Source organism: Equus asinus, chromosome 27, assembly GCF_041296235.1.
Source record: "Equus asinus isolate D_3611 breed Donkey chromosome 27, EquAss-T2T_v2, whole genome shotgun sequence".
In the NCBI taxonomy this organism is placed as follows: Eukaryota; Metazoa; Chordata; class Mammalia; order Perissodactyla; family Equidae; genus Equus; species Equus asinus.
Genome location: NC_091816.1, coordinates 2690379 through 2714144, shown reverse-complemented (window position 1 = coordinate 2714144; position 23766 = coordinate 2690379). Strand labels below are relative to the sequence as shown.

General features: G+C 57.6%; 2 protein-coding genes across 13 annotated transcripts in view; both read right to left on the bottom strand.

Annotated features, from left to right (window-relative positions):
• Window positions 1–202: 202 nt before the first annotated feature.
• Window positions 203–4387, bottom strand: NKX6-3 (NK6 homeobox 3). The gene is made up of 3 exons (XM_044751026.2): window positions 3667–4387; window positions 1547–1716; window positions 203–484 (listed from the first exon to the last, which is right to left on the bottom strand). The coding sequence occupies exons 1-3, from the start codon at window positions 4046–4048 to the stop codon at window positions 251–253; spliced, it is 786 nt and encodes a 261-aa protein (XP_044606961.1). The 5' UTR covers window positions 4049–4387; the 3' UTR covers window positions 203–250.
• A 2236-nt stretch (window positions 4388–6623) lies between these two features.
• The window catches only part of ANK1 (ankyrin 1), a 208192-nt gene continuing 191049 nt past the window's right edge, over window positions 6624–23766 (bottom strand). For 6 of the 12 annotated variants that reach the window (XM_044750882.2, XM_044750883.2, XM_070500061.1 and 3 more), the window contains 5 exons: window positions 21226–21523; window positions 16593–16676; window positions 15452–15592; window positions 15070–15203; window positions 6624–8964 (listed from right to left, as the gene is read on the bottom strand). In XM_044750882.2, the coding sequence (XP_044606817.2) occupies window positions 15105–15203; window positions 15452–15592; window positions 16593–16676; window positions 21226–21523 (622 nt within the window). In that variant the 3' untranslated portion in view covers window positions 6624–8964; window positions 15070–15104. Of the gene's footprint in view, window positions 8965–15069; window positions 15204–15451; window positions 15593–16592; window positions 16677–17347; window positions 18089–21225; window positions 21524–23766 lie in introns of those variants that run through there. The other 6 variants (XM_044750888.2, XM_044750891.2, XM_044750887.2 and 3 more) reach the window with 4 other exon arrangements.

Here is a 23766-nt window from a genome sequence, read left to right as displayed (position 1 = left end):
TGGGGAAGGGGCGCGGGCTGCAGCTGGGGCGTGGCTGACTTGCGGCTGACGGGCGGGGGCTGGGCCTGTCGGGGGCAGGGCGGGGCCGGGCCTATCGGGGCTGGTCGGGGGGCGGGGGTGGGGCGGGGCCGGTCGGGGGCGGGGGCTGGGCCGGTCGGGGTCGGGGCGGGGCCGGGCCTATCGGGGCTGGTCGGGGGGCGGGGGCGGGGCGGGGCGGGGCGGGGCCGGGGCCCGTCGGGGGCGGGCCGTGTCAGACGCCGTGTGCGCCCAGGCTGAGCACTGAGAAGGCCGCGCGGTGCTTGCGGAGCAGCAGGCGAATCTTCTCGTCGTCCGAGTCGGGGTCCAGCGGCTTGTTGTACTCGTCGTCCTCGTTCTCCGAGGCCACGCGGTCCCCGCCCGCGCCGCCCGCGGCCCGAGGCGTGGAGGACGAGGGCTCCAGGGCGCTCTTCTTCCGCCACTTGGTCCTTCGGTTCTGGAACCACACCTGGGATGAGAAGGACGCTGAGGGTCATACACTCACAGCACACGCAGGGCCCCTTTCTGGGAGGTGACTCCCCTCGGTGGCAAGTCCACGCAGTCCTTAGGTGGAGTAAAGTAAATGGCTCAATAATAGAGTCAGCTGTCATATTCACATTCCTCTTTTTGAGGGGGCAATAAAATGAAAATACACGTGGTGAGCGCAGCAGCCCTTGGGCGCAGCTGTGAGCCTCCGTGTGGCGACTCTTCTCCTCCGCCGTCGGGCGTTCGGCGGAACAGGCTCGAGGGGCCCCGGGGCGGGGGCGCTTAGTCCGGGCGTGTCCGTAGGTGCTCGAGTCGCCGTGTGGCTCCGCAGACCCTTGCCGAGGTTCATGAGTAACCCCCCTAATTACACGAGCGCGCTGTGCTCCCGCTCGAGACGCCGACGAGCCCGCAGGGGACAGGCCGCGCGGCGCCCTCCTCCGAGACCCGGCGGCCCGCTCGCCGCGGAGGCAGCGTCGGGCTCGGGGAGGCTGCGAGGCCGGCGGCTGGGCCCGGGCCCCTGGGGAGAGATCCGCACCGACGCCGCCGGGGCCGCGGCCGCAGCCCGAGAGCGAGCGCCGCCCCCCGGCCCGGCGTCGGCGCGCGGCCTCCCGCCTCGTGGGTGGGCGTGGGTGGGGAAGGCTGGTCTTCCTTCTGGGGTTGGTAAACCGGGCCAGCTCGCTTGGCTGGCTGAGGGACACGCGTGGGTCCACGTCTAATCTGGCCCCGGCTCCCATCAGCTCCGGAAATTTCTGGCCGAGGCGGTGCGGAGGAGGGGAGAGGGAAAGACCGCCGTCTGTGGATGGTACCGAGCCCCCTCGAGCTGCTGCTCGGAAGCCCTCGGGACGCGGCTCGGAGCGGACAGCCAGCTTTGGCTCACGGCAGTGGTCCCCGGCGCTCGGGGTGGCGGCAGGCCGTGCCGAGCACCAGGCTGGCCTCCCAGCGCGAGCGAGCGCGGCGGGGCCGGCGCCGAGGCTGCCTCTGTGCCACGCGGCGGCCTCCGGTCCCGGCAGGCGGCTCCCTGCCAGGCACACCCACACAGACTCACCTTGACCTGCGACTCGGTCATGCCCAGCGAGTATGCCAGCCGCGCCCTCTCCGGGCCAGCCAAGTACTTGGTCTGCTCAAAGGTCTTCTCCAGGGCGAAGATCTGGTGGCCCGTGAAGGTGGGCCGGGTGTGCTTTTTCTTGTGGATGCTGTCGCTCAGGGGGTCCGGGGCTGGCGGGAGGAAGGAAGTGTGCGTTAGCGGGATGGGCGGGCTGCCAGCCCTGCCTGCCTCTCCCGCAGGGCAGCTCCCTCCTACGGAGAAGCCGCCGAGGACAAGGGGCCGTCGTGCCACCTGCCGCCTGAGCAGCACTTCTGACATTCTGATAATAGCGACGGCCACCGCTGCCATGTCTCGGGGGGGAGGGCGGGTGGCACCCCCGAGGGAGCACCTACCTGCCCCAGGTTATAGCTGTGCGGGGGCAGAGGGACCCCACCCTGGGCTCCTGCTGCTCTGTAATGTTCTCAAGCCTCAGTGATGCTGCCTTCCCCCAAGGGGCTGATGGGAGTCTCCTCAGGGACACCCAAAACCGGATTAGACCCCTTCCACCAACAGTCGGGGCCAGGGGCCCGGGAATTCCACCCCTGCCTACTTCCTTGCTCTTAGGATCCCATTTTCCAGATTCTCCCGGAAAACCAGAGCCTTTAGCCCCAAGTTACTGCTCTCTCCTGTCACCAGGCCTGGGAGTCATGGGGCTTCAACATGCTGGAGAGTCTGGCCACAGAGGCCCAGCCCCCAACCCCTGCTGGCCAGGGCAGCCTGGTCCAGAAGGAGCTGGGTGGAGGGCGGCAGGGCTCAGGGAAGCAGAAGGCCCGGCTCTCAGCCTTGTTCAGTGCAGCCCGATGGCCCATGGCTCATGTCCTTGTGTTACAGGTGAAGAAACTGAGGCACAGAAAGAAGAGACCTCCTGAGGGACCCTCCCCTTCAGTCCTCTCTCCCTTTGTGTCAATTCAGCCGCTGATTTTCTGAGATATTTTCCTGTGTGTGTATGTGCACTGGGGGTCGAAGCGTCAGGGTGTGAGAGGGTGTGTGGGGTGGGGGGAAGACAGAGGTGAGAGAGAGAGAGACAGCTGGAGGCTTAAAGCACCCCCAAAACCACGTAGTAAACTGGGTTCCAAGAGCTGAGGTCTTCACCTCCTGGAGCTCGCCGTGTTCAGGTGGAGAGGGCAGGCTGTCAGGCAGTGTGGCCGGCCGGAGCAGTGCAGTGGATGGGGGTCAGTGTGCTTCAGGGTGTCCTTGGCTGGCCCCAAGCCCCCCCTGCAGTGGGGGAGCCCTGAGGTCAGACAGCAGTGGAGGCCCCCTCCGCTGCTTTGCCCCCGAGATCCGAGGGCCTCTGTGGCACACTGATGGCTCCTGCAGCCACCGTCACTCTCCCTGCCTCCCAGGCAAGCCTCACCTGCCTGTGCATGTCCTGCCACCTCCTCAAGTTGTTGACTGGCATCATGGGGACCCTGGACCAGTTGTCTGAAAACAAGTTTGGGGATGGGTGGGGTGAGGAGAGCCCCCCAGCTAGGGCCAAGTCCGACCTGGCTCAGCACTGCTCCTGGAGACTGGGCAGTTGTCACTCCTACTGTTGACATAAACTCTGAGGAGGAGGATGGGAAATGGGCCCCCTTGATGGCAGGGGGGACTGCAATGGGGTCAGGGGGCATTCTGTGTACCTGAATGGTGCCAGGGCATTCGTGGGCTCTCAGGGAAGGTGATGTGGTGGCAACATCTCTTAGGGGACAGCAGTTGCTTGCTTTGGATGAAGAAGTTGTGACATGGGCACTGGGTGGGAGAAGTAAGGTGAGCTGCCGTACTGTGGGGGGGGGCTAGGGGTCTTCCCCAGACCTGGAGACTCCCAGGTTCCCTAGGAGGGCAACTGAGGTGGTGGCTGATAAGGGGAGGAGGTAGGGGTCAAGACGCCTGTCCAGGCAAAGCCAGGGTAGAAACGAGGCTGGGGAGAATTCAGTCCTGCACTAGCTGAGAGATGGCCCAGGGTGTCTGAGCTGGGCCGTCTGATGGCACCTGAGGAGAGGTGGGTGGCAGGTGTGACTGCCCTGTGAGTGCTCCCTTCCCGTGCCTCCTCCCTGATCCGATCCGGGCAGTGCTGGGCAGGGTGAAGTCGGCCCTGTACTCACTGTGGCTGCACTGCCGCCCGCTGCGCCAGTCCTGGCCCGAGTCCGCCCAGCAGTTCCGGGTCCGGGGCGGGTACTCGCTCCCAGCCTTGGAGAAATTCCCCACCTGGGGGCCATAGTAGACGCCCTGGGAGCCGAGTCCACCAAAGCCGGCCACATGGGGGTAGCTGGAGAGAAGGCTGCTGTTCGGTGTGGCCACGGGCCTGCTCAGGATGTCTGTGATCCCGTGCGGGGTCCCGGCAGCCAGCTGGGGGCCCAGCCCCGGAGGGCTGAGCTTGTAGAAGGAGTTCTGCATGGAGTACTGGCACACAGGCGCCTTCATCTCCGAGAACTGAGCCAGTGGCGTGTTGTTCAGCAGAAACGTCCCCTGCAGGTTGGACTCCATGATCCCCAGGACCGGGTGAGGGGAGGCAGGAAGCCCACAGGCAGACCCCTACAGCCCGAGACCCCACGCTCTGGCCCAGAATCCCATGGCAGGTTCGGAGGGTTAAAAGCGGCCCTGAGCCCAGGACTGCCCTCCCACCTAAGGCGTCCAGCCCAGCCCTAGCCCAGGGCCAGCACCCACGTCAGCTGCTAGGAAGTCAGGTGCTCCAGGCAGTGAGAGACCTCACCAGCGCCCCTTCCTTCTCTGCCTGCCTGGCCTGGGGAAGGCGGCTCCCCACGCCTCAACTCAGACCCCTCCTCTGCCTCTGAGTCTGGGACCCTCCATGAGAAGTTTGAAGTTCAGAGAAGCAACATTTCCCTGATAAAGATGTGGCCCATTAGAATACAGACCTGAGACTGGCTGAGCTGTGAGAGCCGCGTCGCCATTGGTCGAAATCCACACGGGCCGCACATTGGCTTCTCCTAGACAAATTGCACTTTGAAAGATTGACTGTGAAATCAGCCAGGGGGTGTGTGTGTGCGTGTGTGTGTTTACGCATGAGAGAGAGAGAGAGCGAGCTCTGGAAGCTCTGTTCATTCTCAAAGGGGGAATGCTGCTGCTCCCCCAGGTCCAGCATCTAGGAAAAGATGGGTACCTGGGGGCCCCTGGAGGCTCCTGAGGCAGCTGGAAGCCACAGTTCCTGAAGCTGCTCCTCTGAGGGTGAAGAGGCCAGGCTCAGGGTTGCTGTCCTAGGGTGCTTGGGCGCCCTTCTGGGCAGATGCCTAAGCCTCTGGGGGACTGTGCAGTCTGCACGGATGCTTCCCTTGCCTCTCCATGCTGGGGCAGGTAAGTGGGGAGGCTGGGCTTTGAGGGGAGGATGCACATCCCTGTGCCTGGGAGCCTGGGGTGGGAGCCTGGCAGGTGGATTGGGCAGGGGTGGGAGTGCGGCAGCTCTGGGAGGCTGGGTGTGTGCTCTGCCTGATCCCTCTGTCCTGCCTCCCTCCTGCTCTGAGGGATCATTTGTGTCTCTGCTGGAGCAATTGCCGTGTTCTCTCTGGCTTGGCACTGGGCTCGAAATCTCTGATGGCTGAGACGCTGTTGATTCAACGGTGAGTCCCTGTGCTGGGCACTTGGTTGGCGCTCAGTAAATATTGGATGGATGGGACTAGATTGAATCACAGAGCACCCATATGCCTTTCCTTTCTAAGGACTTTCTACAACAGACCGGCTCTGCTGGGGGCTATCTCCCATTTTACCAGCAGGAAAACCATGGTAAATAACGGGTTATTCTGTCTGGGGCAGCATTCTTTCTTGCAGTTTTTGTTTTTTTAAGTGGAAACCAGCATGCCACTGGTCTGAACATGCAAAATGACGGGAAAAATAGTGACTGCCAGACAGATGGACTGCTGTCCGTCCTCTGCCCGGCAGCCCCAAGGCCTTTCCTGACCAGGCTGTGGGCTCCTTGGCTCTCCACCACCTCGTGGTCAGGCTTTGGCAGGTGGGAGACAAGAGGTGCCCTTGGCTAGCCTTCTCCTTGGTTTCCAGGGGGAGGCTGAGGGCCCAGGCCTCAAGGAGGGCTCCCCTCTCACACGGAGCCCAGTTCCCCTCGTGGCTGCTGTCTGTTTATGGTGGAGTTGGTCTCTCTGAGCCATGCTCTCTGTAGCATAAATGATGTAGGTTAAGGCAAGAAAGACCTCACAAAGGCCGTGGAGATTGTTTTTCTAGAACTTGGATTAAAAACAAGAAAAAGACATTCTTATCCGTCTGAGGCAGTGGCACTACCACGCCGCCTGTCACAGGCATATGGGAAACTTAATTCCGATTCCCAGGGTGGGGCCCAACGCCACCTCGCAAGTGTGGTTCTGAACCTGTGCTTTGCGCCCGTCTGGGAGATGCAGCTGCAGAGCTGGGGTTGGCCCTGCGCCTGGGTGGCTGATGCTGAGAGAGGCTTCAGATTCCGAGTGAGGGCTGGGAGTGCTCCCAGGACCCTGTGACTTGGTCATCCCCTAGGGATGGGAACTTATGGGGAAGAAAGGCTCCAGCAATGATTGGACTCATTTAATGCCCAGCTTGACAAAGGCATTGTGCTTGGGAACCCCAGCATGACAAACTGAAGAGACTTTATCAATTGCTCACTCCATTCTGTCATTTGACAGATGAGGAACCAGGCCAACCTGGTGACCAGCCTGCATGAAGTGTTAGGAGCTAGTTAGGAACAGGGTGAATTCCCTCAAGTTCTTGAACTTTAAATGGCATCACGTGCGGAGGCCAGAGGCCTTGGCAGGGAGCACTAGTGTACACCAGCTGTGGGCTCAGCCATGGACCTGGTGGCTTGTGGTGCCCCCTCCACCCACCTTGGACTGGCCCCCATCTCCTGAGAGTCCTTAGGTGGGACAGAATCTGCTCTTCCATCCCCGGGGTTGAGGGGCTTCTCCCAGAGTGGGCTGTCCAGGTTTCCAGGAGGTGGGCACCTCTCTGGGGTGCGGGCCAGCCACCCCCTTACTGACCCCTCACCCTCAGACTCCTTCAGGCCTCAACCCAGGCTTCACTCAAACTCCCCAGGGACGAGCCAGGAAGGAGCAACGGAGCCGTGTGCCATGAGTCAATTTCTTTATTAATTTCGACATTTGTTCAGCTGGTGTAGGGAGGATGGTCTATACATCAGAGTGGGGGGGGGGGTTCTCTCCCCAGAACAGAGCATGTGGGAGAGACTCAAGAAAAGATTCATTTTCATAACAATTAAAAAAATCAAGGTAATTCCAAAACCTCTAAAAAGCATCTAATGTGCAGACCGCAGCATTCTCTAGGCATCGTGTGGAGACCCCGGCTCCTCCGGTACTAACGGCTCCTACAGCAGCTGGAGCACAGCCATGCGCCGCGGCCGGCCCGCCGGGCAAGCAGCCATGCCACAGGGAGCGCGGTGCTAAAGCGGGGCGGCGGGGCGGGCAGGCAGGACCGAGGCGCGGGCGAGCCCGGCCCGTGTTCCTGGGCTGTGGCCGGAGCCGTCGGACGGGCCGGCCACTGCTCCCGCCTCCGGGGGCGCCGCGCTCCTGCGCCCGGGCTGCGCTTCCTCCAACCCGGCCCTTGGGCTTCCAGAGGGCTCGGCGCGGGACTCCCGCTCCCCTGCCCGCACCTCTGCAAGCAAAAGCGACACCGCCCGGAGCTTCCCGAAGGCCGGCCGGCGGGGAGGGCTGCGCCCGGCTGGCTGCTCCTGGGGCCTGTGCGCTGGTGACAGGCCCAGGGCCAGGGGGCTGACGTGAGGGGGGCTTCTGTGCTACTCCGAAGTGTGACTGTGTTCTGAGGACCCTCTGAAGAGGGCAGGGAGGAAGGTGACTGGACCCCGGGAACAGTGGCTCTGGGAGCGAGAAGAGCCTGCCAGTCTCTGTCCTGGCCCCAGAGGGCGCCCGGGCCGGGCGGATTGTGCTGATTCGGGCCTCCCCGGGCCGGAGGCTCTACTGGAACTTTAAGGCTCTTCCCTGATGGCACCAAGGCGAGGAATAGCCAGCTGTCTGTGTCCTTCCTGCCCTGCCTGGAGCCTGGCCCAGGACTGTCTCCTTCCTGGCTGGGGCCTCCTGGTGGTCAGCTGCTCTCTCCTCCTCCAGCTCTTCTCCCCCAGCATGTGGTCAGCAGTGGGCCCCGTGCCCGCCTCTCCAAGTGGGCCAGGGGGCTTGGTCAGAATGGGGGCACCGAGGCTGTCCAGCCTAGGCCCCCACCCTGTGGGCTGCCTGGACTTAGAGCACCAAGTTCGCTCTGGGAGGCCTGGAGGGTGGTGGCTGACTTCCAAGAACCAGCAGATATCTTCACTAGCCCTACTCCCTTCCTTGCTCTCTCACTGAAAGACAGGCTGAAGCGCCTTCTCCCGCAGCCTGGAGAAGCCCTCAGGAGCTGAGCTACTAGTGCTTGTACATACCGCTAAAGTGCTTCTATTGGTTTGCATAGTATTTATTGTTTTCATATACACAAGGCTGATTACTGTACAGTGTACACTTTGAACACAGACTATGATATAAGTGCTTGAAGATATAGAAAATCTCTTCTCTACTGAACATGCTGGTGCAATCCTGGGACAGCCACCGGCCCTCCCCCAACTGAGAGAGAAGACCCTTTCAGATGGGGCACTGGCTCCCCTTGAGCCCTACAGCTAAGCCTGGGGGTCCTCGCCTCAGATTCTCAAGTCCCTAACACAAGGAACCCCGATGCACTCTAAAGCTAATGATTTTCCATTGGAAGATGATTAATACTGAAACTGGCAGAGAGAGAGAGAGACAACATAAAAAAATTCCAGTTTATCCACAGGAGAGTCTATACAGCTTCGGACATCACAGTAAAATCTGTGTGTGTACTGAGTAGAGGGGAGAGGTGCCTGTGTGTGTCCTGAATGTCACGTAGCGCTTGTGGGAGGAGCGGTCCCCTGCGGAAGGGAGGGACTGTCGCAATGGAATGGAGGTGTGTGAGGGTGGGGAGGCGGGCAGATGAGGACATGGCATTAAGGTGCTGAACTGATTTCATGCCTAGTTTTCACTTTTTTTTCTTTCCAGGAAGCCCACATGGATTTCTCACAGATGAGGTTGAAAAAAAGTACCCTGTAACAAGTCAAAATTAAAACGATTTAAAAAAATATATCCTCCCCAGCCACCAAAGAGCCCTTGTTCACTGCCTTGAGCTTGCTCTCCATGCCTCTCTCTCTCCCTGCTTCTTGCTGCTTTTGTCCTGTTTCCCGACAGAGGTCCGTTGTCGCTAGAGGCAGGATTGAGGACTGCAGGTCATGCGTCTACAGTCAGTCTGAGTTCATGCGAATAGGAGACTAAAGGAAGTCCCTTACAGAGACCATGCGTTTCTAGAGGAGCGTGTGTGCCGCTTCTGTAGCCCTCGGTCCAGCTCTCCTGTGTGCATGGCAGAGCGGGTGGAGTTCAAGGGTTGGGTGTCGAGGTGTGATCCTGAGGGACACAAAGAGAGAAGGAGTCACTTAGAAATTAAAGGTGCAACTTCCAGCAAAAACCCCAAATGCGGAGTTTTGTGCTGCTGCCCAGCAGGGTCTGCTTCAGAAAGAGCAGCCTCCCCAAGCAAGGTGCGGAGCTGAGAGGCGCTTGAGCTTGGAGCCCTGTGCTTCCCGGAACCCCAGCCACCCTCCCCCAGCTCCCCGCTCCGAGGCTGCCTCGAGCGGCATCTGCCCAGGCCACACTAGTTCCCTGTTGGGTGGACGAGCTTCCCGAAAACCCTCCAGGGTGGGTGCTCTTCACCTCGGAGAGGAGCAGAGGCCCCCAGGCCTATGATTGTCCTAGGGAGAAATCCCCATGAGAGATCCTTGTGCCTAGGAAAGGGACCATTCTCATGAGCCAGGGCTCCTCCAAGAAAGAGGCTAGGCCAGGCAGCGGTGCCTCCACTTTTTCAGTTCAGTTCAGCCAACATGCAATGACACCTGCTGTGCGCCAGCCCTGGGGACCCAGAGGCAGAGCAGACGCGATCAAAGCCTCAGACGCTCACTAGCCTCAAAGGACAACAGCGCCTCCTCAGCTCTGGTCCACAAGTGCTTCCTGACAGGCGCCTCTGGCCTCTCCCCATGCTCCGTGGAGGGACAAGCTCTGTTGTGGCAGAGAAACATTTGAAAAACAGGTGCTTTCTCCCTAGGCTACTGTGTGTCCCAGGCTGGAAGACAGCAGCTTTGCCTGCAGAGTGAAGTCCAAACTCTGCAGCTTGGGATTCACAGCCAGACATGCCCCTGCGCCCGTGCCTCGGCCTCCAACCTAGGGTGGGAACTCCGTGTTCCCAAGGCTGGCCAGTCGGGACTCTGTCTGCAGGGACCTTGGGAGGCATGGGGAAAAGAAGGACACTTACATAAAGAGGAGCTGGCAATCTCCTGGGTGGGGCGGGAAGTGACATAGAAAGGCAGAAACTCATTCTGAGACAGAGCTGTTGGCCAATCAGGAGCTGTCTTGGGCCTGACAGGTGACAGGGTTGGGGAGGAAGCTGGAGGTGACCGAGGTGAACTGACTCTGAGTGGTCCTCCAGGGATGGGAAGGTGGCCATAGAGTACAAACCAGGCCTTCTGCTGCTGTGCTTGAAAGAACTGTCACCCTGGAGGGCCGGACTCCTCCAGCACGGGGCCTCCCTGTCAGCAGCGCCCTCTCCTCCAAGTCTTCCCGTCCTGCCACACCCACTAGCTCCCTGCCTTTGCTGGCCTCTCCTGGCCAGGATGCCATCCAGTCTCCTCTCCATGTAAGTTCTGCCCCCCCCCCCCCACCAAGACCTAACCCCCATGAAGCCTTCCTGACCACTCCAGCTTCCCTGTTCCTCTGCTCCCAAGTGGAAGCTCTCCTCTCCGTCACTGCCTTTTGTTTAGAGCGATCACAGCATGTAGTGGTTAAGAGCATGAACTCTGAAGCCGATTGCCTGAGTTCATACATGTGTGTCTGAGAATTTCCTGCTGCATGAACTTGGTCAAGTTACTTACACTCTCTGTGACTCAGTTTCCTCTGCTGTAAGATGAGGGCAAGAACAGGACATTCCTCATTAGATTGTTGTGACGTTCAAAAGAGCTAAAGGCACATAGAGTGCTTAGGACAGTCATGTCAAGGGTGACAGGGCTCTCCAGCAATGCCCTCATTTTTGTCCTGTCTTTCCTTTCTCCCGTCTGCATTATTCCCCTGGCTGGAGTGTAAACACCCTGAGGGCAAGGGCTGGGCCTTATCCCTCCTGGTGGTCCCCACAGTGCCTACCCCACTGCTGAGCATGCCTCAAATAAGAGACCTGATAAAATCCTGAACCTGGGAAGGCAGGCTACCACCTCCCGCCCATGAGTCTGCCCAGACTTGGGGCGAGGAGAGACTTCCAGGCTTAGAGGTCACTCTGGTCACAGCTCACATCCTCTGGAGGAGCAGTGCTCCATCCAGCAGGATCTGGGTGGCAGCAGAGGGAGGACTTAGTGCGAGTCTCTGGCTGCGGCCGGTGCTCTGCCACCATCCTGTGCCTCTCCCCCTTGGTGCTCTGCCACCATCCTGCGCCTCTCCCCCTTGGTGCTCTGCCACCATCCTGCGCCTCTCCCCCTTGGTGCTCTGCCACCATCCTGTGCCTCTCCCCCTTGGTGCTCTGCCACTGTCCTGTACCTCTCCCCCTCGGTGCTCTGCCACCATCCTGCGCCTCTCCCCCTTGGTGCTCTGCCACCGTCCTGTACCTCTCCCCCTCGGTGCTCTGCAACCGTCCTGCGCCTCTCCCCCTTGGAGCCCCAAGAAGGTCTTACCCTGTAAAGAGCTGAGGAAACAGCCCCCCGCCCCTCCAAGTGGCTGCGCTGGTCAGGTCCTTTCCTCATTTCATTTCTCTGTGCTGCCACCTCTTCCACCCCCTACCCAGGGTCTGTGGCTCGCCCTTCTCTCCCTGTGCCCCAGACTCTCATACACCGCAATGGCTGGGGAGGGAGGGTGGGCTGTAACTGAAAACAAAACAGCAAAATAAACCACCATCCTTTGCCTCCCTGCCTTCTCCCACTGAGAGTGCTGACTGATTACTTTGAAAACTCACAAAAATATTCTATTTACTCAGAGCTAACACAAGTCTTGCAATTATAGTGTCTGAATAGAAAGTGTCTTTTAAAAAGGAAAACCAAAAAAAGCAGCAGCCTTTTCATGCCGCAGCTTTCCGAGAATTCCAGAAGGAGGAGCCACACAGATGCGGAGGAGTGCCCACGACCAGTGCCCCACCCAGGCTCCTGGTGACCCAGAGGGTGGCTGGGCTCTCCTGCCCCCAGCCCTCCTGCTGCCCTGCTCCATGCTGTCACTTTAGCAGCACTGACACCCTAATTCTTGGGCCTCAATACTTGGGCGTGAAGCGCAACCCACCAGCTGCTACCGTCTGCCCCAAACGATCAGGCCTTGACTAAACAGCTTCTTAAATACGACCGGAAAGCAACCCTCCGTGCCAGCCAGGCCTCAGACCCAGACTCCTCCCCGGGTCAGGAGTGACTGTGGGGAGTCAGAACGTGTGATCGGGGTCGATTCAGTCCTCACCTGGGAGGGGAATGTGCCATTCCTTTGACCAAACTATCACCATCCTTCATTTCAGCTCACCTTTTAAATATAAAGCCTACAACTGTGCCACATCAGCTTTAGGAGGTTTGGGAAGGAAAACCAAAATCTCATAATAAAGTATTCTTCAGTATGCATAAAAATCACTGGAGGGGCTGGATGCAGAATCCTGAGTTCCAGAATTTACTTCAGCAGGTGTGGGGCGGGGACCAGGAATCTCAGATGACAGAGGCAGGGATGCGGACCACACTTGGAGAAACAGTGCATTAGGACTTGACAACGTCTACAGCCCTTTCACAAACAGACACTCTTCCACCACCATGGCCGCCCTACAGGGGAGAGACGGGCACTCGCGCTGTGCTGCGGCTCAGGCCCTGAGGCTCGGTGAGCTGCCCACCTGGCCCTGGGCCCGGCTACAGGTGAGATCGGGGACTGAGTGAGTGCTGCATCCACGTGTTCTCCTTGCTCTTCACAGCAGCTCTCACAGCTCCCGCGATTATCTTTAGGCCTTTTTACAGAAGTCTGACACACATTCAGAGGGGACGCCTTCCATCTGCCCCCTAGGAGACAGATGCTCAGGGCAGTTAAACGACCTGTGTAAGGTCACATCACGTGGAGAGAGGGGAAGACAGGCCTTGAATCTAGACTCCCAAGCCCCAGCTTCCACTCTCTCTGCAACAAACACAGTCACTAACATTACTCACAGTAGTTCTTATATTCTATAAAGTCGCCATGAACACTGGCTTAGCCAACACCGAACCGTGGCTCCTCAGGAGGAAGCAGCACTAGGTTCCTGCAAGCCGCGCTGTTCACAACTCTTCTGTCAACCAGTGAAGACATACCCTTGTTTTATGCCTGTTTCTGTTTAAAACCCCTTATTCAATACACATGGTTGCTTCGTTGACACTGGACTCACGGCCAGCAGCACTGGAACTCAGCCCCGGATAAAGCTCACCAGCACACGGGTTTTCCCTGGAAGGCCCACCCAGCCTTCTGGCTCTTAAGACACTAGACAGCACTCCAGCACTAGGCTTGGGGGCCACTTTGAACAATGAAATCACCAAGAGAAAGCACAAAAATGCAAAAAACATGGCACTAAATAGACCACAAAAAGGAGACTAGTTTACAGGAGGAGAGCTGACACAAGCGGCAGGGTGTTGCCTGTTAGGCCTCAGCGGGGACATGCACACAGGGCCACTGCAGGTTTCACCGCCGTGCCCAGGCATGACGAAAGTGCTATGAGTGCTGGTTTAGGGGTTAAAGTAACTTCTGCAATTGTGGAATTCACAAATATGGGGACCGACTGTCCATGCTTGCGAGTGGGTGGGAGGGAGTGTGCATGGCCAGAGAGGTTGGCCCTCGCTGTCTTCTCTGTGGTCTTTGTCTTGGGGGCAGAGCACCGCAGGCCGCCCACTCTTCCCCTGCTCTTTGGGACCTAGGTGGGAGCCTGCCTCCATGCTGGCTCCCTCACCACTGTCCCCACCGTACGCTCCCCCGGCCTTTGCTTGGCAGAGGCCCCAGCCCTGGCCTGGAGCCAGGCTGCTCAGTGTTCCTGACACCCATGCTCGGGGGTCTGGAGCCACACCCTGTGGGGGGTTCAGCCACTTTGCAGACCATCTCCAGACATTTTTTTTTCCTAAAGTCCACGTTCCGGCCTTGCCCCCATCTGGCTTCTAGGCTGCCTCTCCCGCCTTCAGGGACATCAGGAGAACCTGAGCCAAACAGGAGCTGGAAATTAAAGCCGCTGCTGCCACTGCCGCCATAAGAAAAATCAGGCAGAGGAGGATACTTTCCCTTCCACTCTCTGCTTTTTCAAATTATATGCACCTTGGGATTACTTCCAGGAGTAATTACAGCTAGTCTCCAAAACCAGCAGCCTGGCGGGGCCCCTGGCAGTGCGGGGGTTAACACGGTGACCTCCTTAAGCTGCTGAGGCGTCAGGTCTAATTTTATCCCCTAACTGGATCCGTGGGCCTCTTTTTTGCCCACGTGCTGCAGGATGTCGGGAAGCCCAGAGTCAGCACTTCTGGTGGCTCCAAGGCAGTGGCCCCGCTTTTCGCCGAATGCAGAAAGCTGGAGCCTGCGTGCCACCTGGCCCAGAGCGAGGCCCTGGGGGTGTAAATGGCCACAACCCACTTAGCGCTGCGCTGGGGCCACAACGCCTCCCCACTTCCTGCCGACTCCCACCCCGACGCATCCTGTACTGAGCTGCCCCGAGCTGGGCACAGTGAAGGGCCTCGGGGCAGCTCAGTACAGGATCCCTCAGGGAGGACGGAGGTCAGAGCTGGCCGCTGAAGCCCCCAGCACCGCACGGGCCCGCTGGAGAGCCCTCGCTGCAGTGTCTTCTCAGCCCCCTCATCGACATCACCGCACAGCCCCGGTCCTCAGCCACGCTGTCCCCATGCTCACACACGCCATGCACCCAGCCCCGCCTCCCTCTGACTTGCAGGGAGAATGCCAGCTACCCCTTAGGCCTATTAACTTGGTCCTTTCCTAGAAAGCAAGGGCAAGAAACATCAAGGAGAATGGAAGCCTTGGGTTCCTCAGGACTTTTGAAGGGTTCCAGGTTCAAGAGACAGTGTGGGTCTACGCCTGTCACTGTTGGACACTTCCTGGGGACTTGTGTGGAAACAGCACAGCCTAAACAGACTCTACTGTACCCTCCAGCGCCCTGTCCCCCATCCTCCAGATCCCCAGGGCTTGGTTTCCAGGATGACATTACTGCTGAGTTACTGAGAGTCTTCACTCAGGAAAGCAGTTTGGCAAATCTGTCTTTTGCACTCCCCGAGAGGGAGGTCAGCAGGTATTGCTGACTGTTTTCTTGACGAAGAAACCGAGACTCAGAGACACAGACGCTAAGGAGAGGCGGGTCTATGCTTGAGACCACTGCTCATCCTGCATCCGCTGGGGGTGGGGAAGAGGGGACAGGGGACGGGGGGGTCAGGAAGTGAGCAGCCATTCCCAGGACCAGCCACTCAGAACCAGGCCAGGCCATGCAGAGAGGATGCAGAAAGACGGGGTTACCTCCAAAGAGGCCCTCCGAGGGGAGGGGCTCGAGGTCACTGTTTCCCCCTTTTCAGGCTGGCCCGCTTCACTATCTGAGCCCCCTTCCTGCCCTCTATCAGGTCCGGCTGCAGGCTACTCCCTCTCAGCTCCACCTGGAGACAGCAGCAGAGACAGAACACAGGACAGATCACACAGAGAGACGGGGCGAAAGATAGGCAAGAGATTGAAAGGCATCCTGTGGAGGCCCCGCCAGGGGGAAGGGAGGCTCAAGGGGGAGCCCAGAGAGAGGTGAGCATGGTGCAGACTGGAAGCCACTCGGGCTGGCACAGAGGGGAGCAGCAGGGAGAGGCGCTGGGCACTCGGAAGGCGGGCACCTCGGAGGCTGCAGCCACCGCAGTACCTTGGCGTGTTTCATAAAGTAATCAATATCAGCTTCCAGCTCACTAGGATCCTCCAGGGGCCCCTCAACAATCACCTCCTCGTGCTCCTGGGTGTCATCGGCACCAGACGAGTCTATCTGACGAACAACTTTGCGAACGATCTGGAAGAGAGACGTCAGGGAGAAAAGGTTGGCGAAGCCGTCAGGGCAGACTCGCGAAGAGCAGCTCCCAGGAGTGACATCAGGGAGAGGCAGCCTTTGTCCTAGGGGCCCAAGAACAGGGCTAGGCCTCTCACCCCCATCACTGAGTGTAAAATTCACACTGGACAGCCTCGGAGGGGCGAGAATTTGCAGCGGGGGTCTCAGCAGTTCTCATCAGTGGTCAGAGTCTGACCACGTGTGACTGCTGTCTCCAGCCCACAGCACCTCGTTCTGCCTCTTGGTGTCGATGCAAGTTGATGCAGTCTGTCCTCCCTGGATGGCTGTAAGCTCCGGAGGGCAGGGGGCGTTTCTTTTTCATCTATAGTAATTTGATGCAATCTTCCTGTTCCCTATTCATTCATCCAAATATTCTAACTGTTTACTCTGCACCTAGCATGTGCTAGGAGTGGGACATGAAAACATCGACAAGACACGATCCCTGATTGCTGTGCAGAAGGAAAGACAGGCACTGGGGTTTCCCTCTAACAGTGTGAGCAGCACTGCAGTGGAGCGTACAGGTCTTCCCTTCTCTCCTTCTCCCATTCGCCCATATCTAGATGGGGCCCAACCCTTGACAGGCAAATTCATGTTTTGCTGAATTAAAATCTACCCATTCAAGGTGTTTCCACATCCTTTTCATTTTAGAAGGGCTGTGGCAGTCCAGGACCACCAGACGGCTGCCTTACAGGGCTCAGCATCACAGGACTAGGTTTGGGCTGCTCCACGGGGCCTTCTGCAACAGAGTAGCAGGAGCTGAACTCAGGTGGAATCAGGCAAAGTGGCTCTGAGGAAGGTCATGTGCAGACCAGGGAAGACAAGGGCTCCTGGCACCAGAACCACCTCTTCTGGGCCGTGCTTATGCCCCGTTATGGCAGCAGCTAGAAGCCAGGAGAGGAGTCCACAGCCTTCTAGCTTCTAGCCCACCTGCCACTCCCCAGCTCAGGAGATTCTCTGCACCCACCTTCTTGGTGACAATGTTGCCCTGCTCATCCGTGAATTGCTCCTCTGTCACCTGCTCGCCTGGAATATTCTGAAGCTCATTTCCCTGGAATTAGAGAAAGGGAGAAAACTCGAGATTGCTAAGTGGGAGTTTGGGAATAAGAATGGAGGATGAGGAAATAGCAGTAGCAGAAACCACAGTCAGACAAATCCCCACCATGGCAGGAAACGCCAACTCAGCAGGTCGTGGCAGCCAAACCCACACCCAAGTGTGAGAGGCGGCCCATGGAGCCACGGGGCCTGAGGACGGGACGGAGCCCCAAGCTTGGTTTCAAGAGCTTTGTGTGCTCACTGTGGCAACAGCACCAGGAGCAGGCAAGACAGCGAGGAATATGCAAGTTTTACTAGGAAGCCCTGAGACAGGAAATGAGGCACCTAATTTATATTTCTACAGTACTTTACAGTTTAGAAAGCCCTTCCGGAGACACCAACACCCTGAGTGTGACCTGCTCACTTCCTGAAGCTGGTTGGGGACCGAAGCAGGACGAGAACAGCCCACTGAGTCCCACAGCTGAGCTTTCTCTGCCATAACAGAGTAGAGGTCTGAGCCAACGCTGCACTCAGCCCTCACTCGCGGTGCGCGTCCCATCCCCTGAGGCCTTCCTGGCCCTGACCTCATATCCAGCGCCATCACCCAGCTTCTCTCAACACACAGCACAGCACTGTGCCCCCAGCCCTGGCCTCCAGCCCCAGGCCTGCCTCCTGCCTAGCCGTTACCTTCAAGAAGACCCGACGGCGGACCACCCTGGTGGAGATGGTCTCCTCGTCGTCACTCAGGCCCTCGCTCTCCCCCAGCTCCTTGTCCAGCTCCTGGTGGATGTGCTTCAGCACAAAGCACAGGGAGCCCTTGACAATGTGCATCACATTCTGACAGCTGACCAGGAAGAAGCCCAGGAGCACGAGAGTGACCAGGAGTTGGGTGATGAAAGTCCACATCCTCACCTCCTCCTCACCAGCCCGGCCCTTGGGGGACCAGCGGAGCCAGGGGATCTGGTCGCTGGGGAGGTCCAACCTCTCATTCTCCTCTTGGACTCCTGTGACCCCCTGAGACCCCTTCCATTCTTGCCCCTTGGCCTCCTGCTCTTTCTCTCTGGCCAGGAGACTGACCGGCCCCTCAGTAGAACTGCCTGCCTGAGTGCCCTTCTACGGAGCAGCCCCAGGCTCTGCCCTCATGCCTGGGTGATGTCAGACTGCGATAATTTTAGCTCCCCAAACCAGCTGCTGGGGCTGTCCAACTGGGCTAGAAGGAAGCCGGCAGGTGCGCGTGTCCCGGGCACTGAAAACGCATGTCAAAGTCACTGTGTGCACTGAGTCCCGCCCCGTCCCGTTCTGTCCACCCCAAGAGCTTGAAGGGGGGCTTGCCCCCTCACCTCTCCTGCCTGCCTGCTCCTATACGAACTGAGGCAGTTCTGCCCAGGGAAATTTTCTCATTCAGGGACTCTAGAAGACAAAGTGTCCGAGAACGTGGCTACTTGTGTGTTTCCCTGGGGAGGGATGCCTGCTACTGCCGTCATCAGAATGACAACACTCCCCCCGCACCTGTGCAGATGGGACTGGCTAATACCCTGGAGAGTTAAAGGTTTATTTCAAAAATAGCCCCGGGACGACTGATTTTCTCAGGCCCAGCCAAAGGAGCACGGCAGGGTCCAGCACAGGTGGTGGGGCCACCTGGAAGCCCAAACAATTCCCATCAGCCCCATGTGCCCTTGGTGCCCCCCTTTACTGGGCACGGCGATCCTAAATGTAAGTGTGTAACTGGTGTGTCTATTTAAGGCCTGTCCTTAGAGGCTGTCCCCAGGCTGGGCTGTCAACGCCCACAAGCAGGACCCACACGCGTTACAGTCGCCTTTACAGAGTAGATTCACAGAGGCAGCCACAGCAGCTGTGGCTGAAAGGAATCCACTTTGGGGATCAGGCTGTTCCTCTTTGAGTAGCAGCCCACATGGCAGAGAGAACAAAGATCTGGGACACGGCTAATTGACCTTGCAACTCCCTCCTGGTGGGGGCTGGGGGAAGCCGGTACCTCTGGGACCCAGTTTCCTCCCCGCAAAACAGAGATTAGAGTGCTCTCTCCCCACCCCATTCTCGAGAGCGCTGGGGGCATCATGGGGTTTCCGAGGAGTCCCACGACGAACCCTAACAGCACACACTTACCACCACGCACACCGCTCCGCGTGGTTCTCGGTGGTTCCACATATTACCTTGGTTAAGCCTCACGACAACCCTACCATGCAGGATCTACGATTTTGCCGTTCAACACAAAGGGAACGGAGACACAGAGATGTTAAGTAACTTGCCTCTGTGAAAGGGTAAATGAGAGTCTGATTTCAAACTCCCATCCCTACACAATACTGCCTCACTTGAACAAGAGAGCACCTGAAACACAGAGGCCACAGCCCCGCAACGGAGCTGGGTGCAGGAGGGCGTTCGGTTTTAGCCCAGCCAAAAAGAGTCCAACTTCAGATATTTCCACCCGGGTCCTCCTCAGTGACTGGCTGGCTTACAGTCACTTCAGGCCCACCTCCCAAGCCCCAAATTACGAGGCATCTCTCTATCCCTCTCTTGCTGTTTTCAGAGATTCACTGGAAATACTCGGAAATGGGTGTTTTGCAAACTGTCACCTTAAATGGGCCTTGCTATCATCCCTGGGGGCCCTTGAGATGATTCAGACAATGGCTCATCCACGCCACTCTGTCCTGTCCCAGGCTGGGGAGGGGTTAGACGTGGTGGCCCGCACACTCACTGCCACTGGGAAGCAGGAGATGGGGCCCTCCTGGCCCTGACGTTGGTTCACTGTGTGACCCTGGAGAAGCCCTCGGCCTCTCTGGGCCTCAGTTTCCTCATTTATAAACAAGGCAGCTGGGCTGTGTGACCTAGACTGTTTCTCTCGGGATCAGCAGGGCAGTCCTGTTCTCTCCCCCACTCCCTCCTCACCGAGCTGACAGCAGAGGTGGTGGAGAAGAATGCTCCTGGTACCCTTCTCGCCCCCAGGGTTCTGGGGTGCACACAGGCTGGGAGCACCGCCCTCTGGGTATGCTCCTGCTCCCGGGAGAAGCGGGTGCCGAGGAACAGCCTGTGGCAAAGAATGCTGGGTGGGCTGGGGTTAAAAATGGACGCAGCTGCCTGTCCTGTCCCAGGCACATACTTGGCAGGGGAGCATTCTAAATAAAACCCTGTTTAATTCCTAGCAGTTCTTTACAGCCAGCAGCCCAGGACCATGGTGCAGCCAACCCAGTCTTGGGGTCCCAAAGGTGCCTCCCAGGGCTGAGGTTCAGATGGGGAAGGGGAGCGAAGAGAAGAAAGAGCAGAGACGAAGGAGAGGGGGAAATGGTTCCTGGACGAGCAAACAGTGCTGCCTGAACGGTAAGAAACCCAACGAGACACAGAATATATCGTTTATGTACACATCAAAAATACACATGCACCGCGCCAGCCCTGGGGCCTAGTGGTTAGGTTTGGCACACTCCGCTTGGGCAGCCCAGGTTCGGCTCCCGGGTGCAGACCTACGCCACTCATCTGTCAGTGGCCATGCTGTGACGGCAGCTCAGATGCAAAATAGAGGAAGATTAGCAACAGATGTTAGCTCAGGGAGACTCTTCATCAGCAAAAAACCCCGAAAAACAAAAAACATATGCACCGAACAGCAATGCAAATTTTATAAAAATGCATACATTGAAAAGACACACATTAATAAGATGTCTGGTATTTGCTTCAAAATAACATGGAGGGAGAGGGAAAGAGGGGGTACAGATGAAAGAAGACTGGCCACCAGTGGGTCATTCTGGAGCCTGGGTGGTTTGCGCGTGCTCAGTTAATGTGCTACTCTGTTTTTGTATTCGTTTGCAATTTTTTCATAATAAAAATTTTTTCAAAAAACGCATTAAAATGGTTGTCTACGGAAATGGGGAGAGGCAAGAGAATGGGAATGGGGAGTGAAGACAAAAGTGAATAAACAAAATGAGTAAAGTAGAGTAAACTGCAAGTAGGGAGGGGGGAAGAGAGGACGGGCGGAGAGAGGAGAGCGGCCTAGGGGGACGTTCTCTCTACCCACCTCCTGCTTCACTTGGTGAGCCTGCCACAGAATCAGAATTCCCCAGCCCGATGAACCTTGGTGATAATCTATCACTGCTCACTTACCAGTGAGGAAACTGAGGGGCTGAGGAGAGAGTGGCATGGCCATCGCCACGCAGACCAGCGTTAGCCTAACACCCAGTTCTCTTGGCTCTAAGCCCTTTCTAAAACATGATGGAAAAAGAAAAACAAAACCGTGGCTTTGGCATCAGCCAGACCTAACTCAAAGCCCACCTATGACCCTGTGACCTTGGGCAAGTTGCTCCACCGTCAGCTGCCAGATGGGAGTAACAGCGGAGAGCTGGGGCAGGTGTGAGGGTGATGACGGCATAGCTGTCGCCCCTCCATTCCCTCGGGAGAGGTCGAGGTAGGAGGTAGGTAAAGACCTTGCATCCTTACTTCTAGAGAAAGTGAAGGCACCACCGCAAGTTTTAAAGAAAGGAAACAGGCTGGGCTCTGGGCCTGAGTGAGAGAGAGGCCGCCCTAGAGCCTCAGGCCCCAGCAGGCGCCCCTGCGGCTCTCACCTGTACCACCCCGGAGAAGGTGCTCTCCGCCTCCTGCACCCATTCTTGGTGGCCTTGTCGTCTCCGTTCCCGGTCAGCCTGGGGGTTCTCAGCCTCGGGCTGCTCTATCCGCAAGTGCTCAGTTGCAGACCCCAGGACCTTCTCATACTCCTGAGACCCATGGGGCTCCAGCCCTGTGACGGTGGTGACTGCTCTCTGCACTGAGTGCGAGCCTTGCGTGGCCTCCTCTTGCTGGGAGCCCTGTGCAGCATCTTGCAGGTATGAGACAATGGAGCCTTCCCCATCCCAGTCCTGCAGTCTGGGGTCCAGGAAGAGAGAAAGAACACTCGGTCACCCTTCAGTCTCTGCTCTCTCAGACACTCTCCACCTCCAGAGCCCTGGCTCAGCCAGGACACGTCCTGTATTGCCCACCTGAGGGGCAGGAGAGCGTGAGCACATCACACAGCTGATTGCCGTGTCCAGAGAGGAACAAACGGTCCATCCATGCTGTCCAGGTGGAGAGGGCCACGGATGCCAGTACCACTGTCCCCTCCCTTTGAGTGATGGCTCCCTACCTTGGGCACCCGAGGCACTTGGCCCTCACTGATGGTCGAGTCATCCAGGGCTCCACACCCATCATCTTACCCACCTCCCCTCCAGCCCTCCAGGCCACTCACTCGACAGTCCTCCTCTCAGGACTCATCTGACAAGGTGTTCATGCTCTCCCCGTGGAAACACGCTCTTCCGTGGCTTCCAGGACAGTACACTTGACTGGTTTAACCCCCTCCCTCTCTGGCCACTCCTTCTCAGTGCCCTTCATTGGTTCCTCCTAATTTCTCTGATTTCTGAACACTGGAGTGCCCCAGGGCTCCGTTCTCAGACCTCATCTCTATCTCTATCCACTTCCTCAGGGACCATTCAATCCATGCTCACACCCCGTCTACACACTCCTCATGCCCGGATGCATGTCTCCAGCATCTCTGCCTCAACTGCAGATGTGTAGCCTACCACCTCCTCAACACTTCTGCTTTGGACTTCCAACAGGCATTTCGAGGACATCCATGCTGACGATCTTCTCCCCAAACCTGTCCTACCTAGTCTTCCCCACTGCGGTAAAGGCAGTTTCATCCTTCCAGTTGTCAGGTCAAGCATACCAGTGAACTCTTTGACTCCTCTCTTTCCCCCACACTCCACATCTTATTTGTCAGCAAACCCTTTTGGTTCAACTTTCAAAAATATATCCTGAACACAACCAAACACAACCACTTCTCGCCACCACCACTGCTACCATCTTGGTCCACACCCTAGTGGACTCTCACCTCTTAGGGCATCCCCCTGCTTCTACTCCTGGCCATGTCTGACTATTTTCCAGGCAGTTGCCAGATCACCTCACTCCTCTGCTCGAAACCCTCTAATGGCGCCTCATCCCACCCAGTATATACCAAATCTTTCTAGGACCTTAAGGCCTGACATGTCTGGCCCCATTACCTCCCTGACCTCATCTCCCTCAATAATTCTGCTGAAGGCACAACGACCTTCTCACTGTTCCTTGACTGGGCCAGACATGCTCTATCCAGGGCCCTTGCACTAGCTGGGCCTTCTGCTGACTGTCTCTCCTCAGGTATTCACCCAGCCCACCCCAGATTCCTTTAAGTTTACTCCAAAACCACTATCTCAGGCTGCTAGGCCACCCCGTCTATAATTTCAACCACCCCCTCTCCACACCATACACACCTCCTATCCAACCCCCTTCTCTGCTTTATTTTTCTTTTTAGCACTTATTATCCAGCATTTCTCTTTAATTACTTTTATTCACTTTATCTTGTTTATTGTCCGTTTCCCCAGCAGAATGTAAACTTCTTGCAGATGGAGACTTTGTCTGTTGTTCAATGCCATATCCCAGGCACCCAGGCACTATTCCTAGATGCCTGGCACAGAGGAGGCACTCAATGCATATTGTTGAGTGAGTAAACGATATCTGTCTATCCCCACTGGGAGGATGACCAAGGACACAGAGCCCAGCTCTGAAACATACCATGGCTCAGCACTCAGGCCTTCTGGCTCCCTATCTAGTGACCCTGCTGTTACGTGGTGCTGTGGCCAGCACCCAGTGAGCATGTGATCAATGCTGGCTGAACGCATGGCCATCACAGCTTGTTGGAAGAAGGCCTCTCTCTAGTGAAATGCCAGGATTTCACTTGGAATCCTCACGGGCTTAGTCCATCCAATTCTCCCCAATAACCAAAGGTTTGTTTGGGAAGCGAAATGAACCCTTGCTGTCCCATCTGCTAACGACTCTCTTTTCCCTCCTGTATTCAGGCCACAGAGAGTAGGCCCTGGAGCTTCCGAGCCGGCCTGAGGGCAGCGTGGATGGGAAGAGGAAATGATGACAGACTTCCCACAGCTTGACCTGACTGGAGCTCCTCGGGTGGCCACAGCCTTCTGGGAGCGCATGAAACACCTCGCTGCTTTAGGGAAAGTCCAGGAAGCACAGCGACATGGAGGAAAGGGCCGCTGCCACTCACTTCCTGTGCTGGTCCAGAAAGGCCAAAATAATGCCCA

What these genes read in the sequence shown, in the direction of transcription:
- NKX6-3 (XM_044751026.2), bottom strand. Translation starts at nt 4,048, where the DNA reads ATGGAGTCCAACCTGCAGGGGACGTTTCTGCTGAACAACACGCCACTG. An exon ending in CGGGCGGCAGTGCAGCCACA is followed by an intron (nt 1,717 to 3,666) that starts GTGAGTACAGGG and finishes TCCTCCCGCCAG; the next exon opens with CCCCGGACCCCCTGAGCGAC. An exon ending in TGACCGAGTCGCAGGTCAAG is followed by an intron (nt 485 to 1,546) that starts GTGAGTCTGTGT and finishes TTCTCATCCCAG; the next exon opens with GTGTGGTTCCAGAACCGAAG.